We start from the raw sequence: 1,432 nt of genomic DNA, 5'->3' as shown, positions 1-1,432 counted from the left end.
GGGGGGGTGATGGCCTCGCCCCCCCCCATCCCTCAGTACCGCTCCCCCCTCGGCCTCGACCTCCACGGCCTCTTCATCTCCTTCTGTGTGGACCGCGGCCTGCAGTACCTGCTGTACACCTACCTGGAGCACCACAGGTCCGTCTGACTTTCATCTGAATATCAGAGAGTATGCTAATGATATGCTAATGAGCTCTTGCGTCCGTCCTCCATAGGTTGACGCCCAGGAACTGTCCCCTCTTGACCAATCAGAGCCTGTCTGAGAGCCAGCCCTGGTTTGAGATGCTGGTGAAGATCCAGGAGATCACCAGAGATCTGTCAGGTAAAGAAACCACAAACCGACTCACGATGCTCTGAGAATAAACTATAACACTACATACGTGGTGAGTTCATGAGACCTGGTCTCTGTCTCTCTTGTGTTCCAGATCCAGGACTGGTGTTCCAGGCCAGTCTAACCAGTGCTCAGGTGCTGTTACCAGGCAGCCAGGCGTCTCTCAGCAGTCTGCTGTTAGAGGGTCACAGTTTGCTGGCTCTGGCTGCCGTCATGTTCGCCCCCGGAGGCATCGACCAGGTAAACATCAGATCCAGATATAATCAGTAGGAGCTCAGACAGACTGAATCCCTCTGAGCAGCTGGTTGTGGGTCTGGAACAGTCCTCCATGAGCTTCCTGTGCTGCAGGTGGTGGTTCAGGGTGAACGGTCGGGCAGGTCTGAGAGGACGGTGGACCCCCAGCTCCTGAAGATGGCGCTGGCCCCCCACCCGAAACTGAGGGCCGCCCTGTTCCCCTCCGGGCCCCGAGGAAGCAGCCCGTCCTCGGACATCTCCGTCTACCACCTCCTGCAGGTACACGCTCACACCGGTCCTCCTCTCCCGTGGAGCTGGTTTTCATTAAACGTTCTGTCGGGTCACATCTCTACATGTCGTGCTTGTTGTTGTTGTTGTTGTTGTTGTTGTGTTACATTGTGTTTGTGTTGTGTGACGTGTTTTGCAGTCGCTCCACCCTCTGGACCCATCCAGGCTGTTCGGCTGGCAGTCAGCAAACACCCTCAACTCCACCGGTAAGCTCTCGAAACCTGCGCGACATCATGTTAGCACACTGACGTTAGCATGCTAACACGCTGAACTAGGGCGGTGGACATTGTACCTGCTAACCATCAGCTGATCGTCCTCCACAGAAACCTCAGAGCTGCCTCATTTCTCCAGCCCTCACCTGGTGGGCAGGTTCGCTCTGGTGGAGAACCTGGACTTCCTGTACTACCTCCGTCATGGCCGACCCTCCTTCGCGTACGCCACCTTCCTCGTCCAGCGGCTGAGCGGCTGCAGTGACGTCACGCTGCTGTGAGTACACTCGACTACAGCTCTTCAGGTCAGGTCAATGGAGCAGGAAAGAGGAGGAAACAGAGTGTGTGTGTGTGTGTGTGTGTGTGTGTGT

The 1,432-nt window shown here is 56.3% G+C and overlaps 1 protein-coding gene across 1 annotated transcript; it reads left to right on the top strand.

Annotated features, from left to right (window-relative positions):
- Window positions 1–6: 6 nt before the first annotated feature.
- LOC116380859 (spatacsin-like) lies at window positions 7–1,423 on the top strand. Its single transcript, XM_031842688.1, has 6 exons — window positions 7–137; window positions 215–321; window positions 425–570; window positions 679–843; window positions 992–1,058; window positions 1,176–1,423. The coding sequence occupies exons 1-6, from the start codon at window positions 10–12 to the stop codon at window positions 1,340–1,342; spliced, it is 780 nt and encodes a 259-aa protein (XP_031698548.1). The 5' UTR covers window positions 7–9; the 3' UTR covers window positions 1,343–1,423.
- Window positions 1,424–1,432: the final 9 nt, after the last annotated feature.

This window comes from Anarrhichthys ocellatus, unplaced genomic scaffold, assembly GCF_004355925.1.
Source record: "Anarrhichthys ocellatus isolate YVR2014 unplaced genomic scaffold, GSC_Weel_1.0 scaffold9254, whole genome shotgun sequence".
NCBI classification, from domain to species: domain Eukaryota; kingdom Metazoa; phylum Chordata; class Actinopteri; order Perciformes; family Anarhichadidae; genus Anarrhichthys; species Anarrhichthys ocellatus.
Note: the sequence above shows the minus strand (reverse complement) of the source record. Positions and strands in the feature narration are given on the sequence as shown.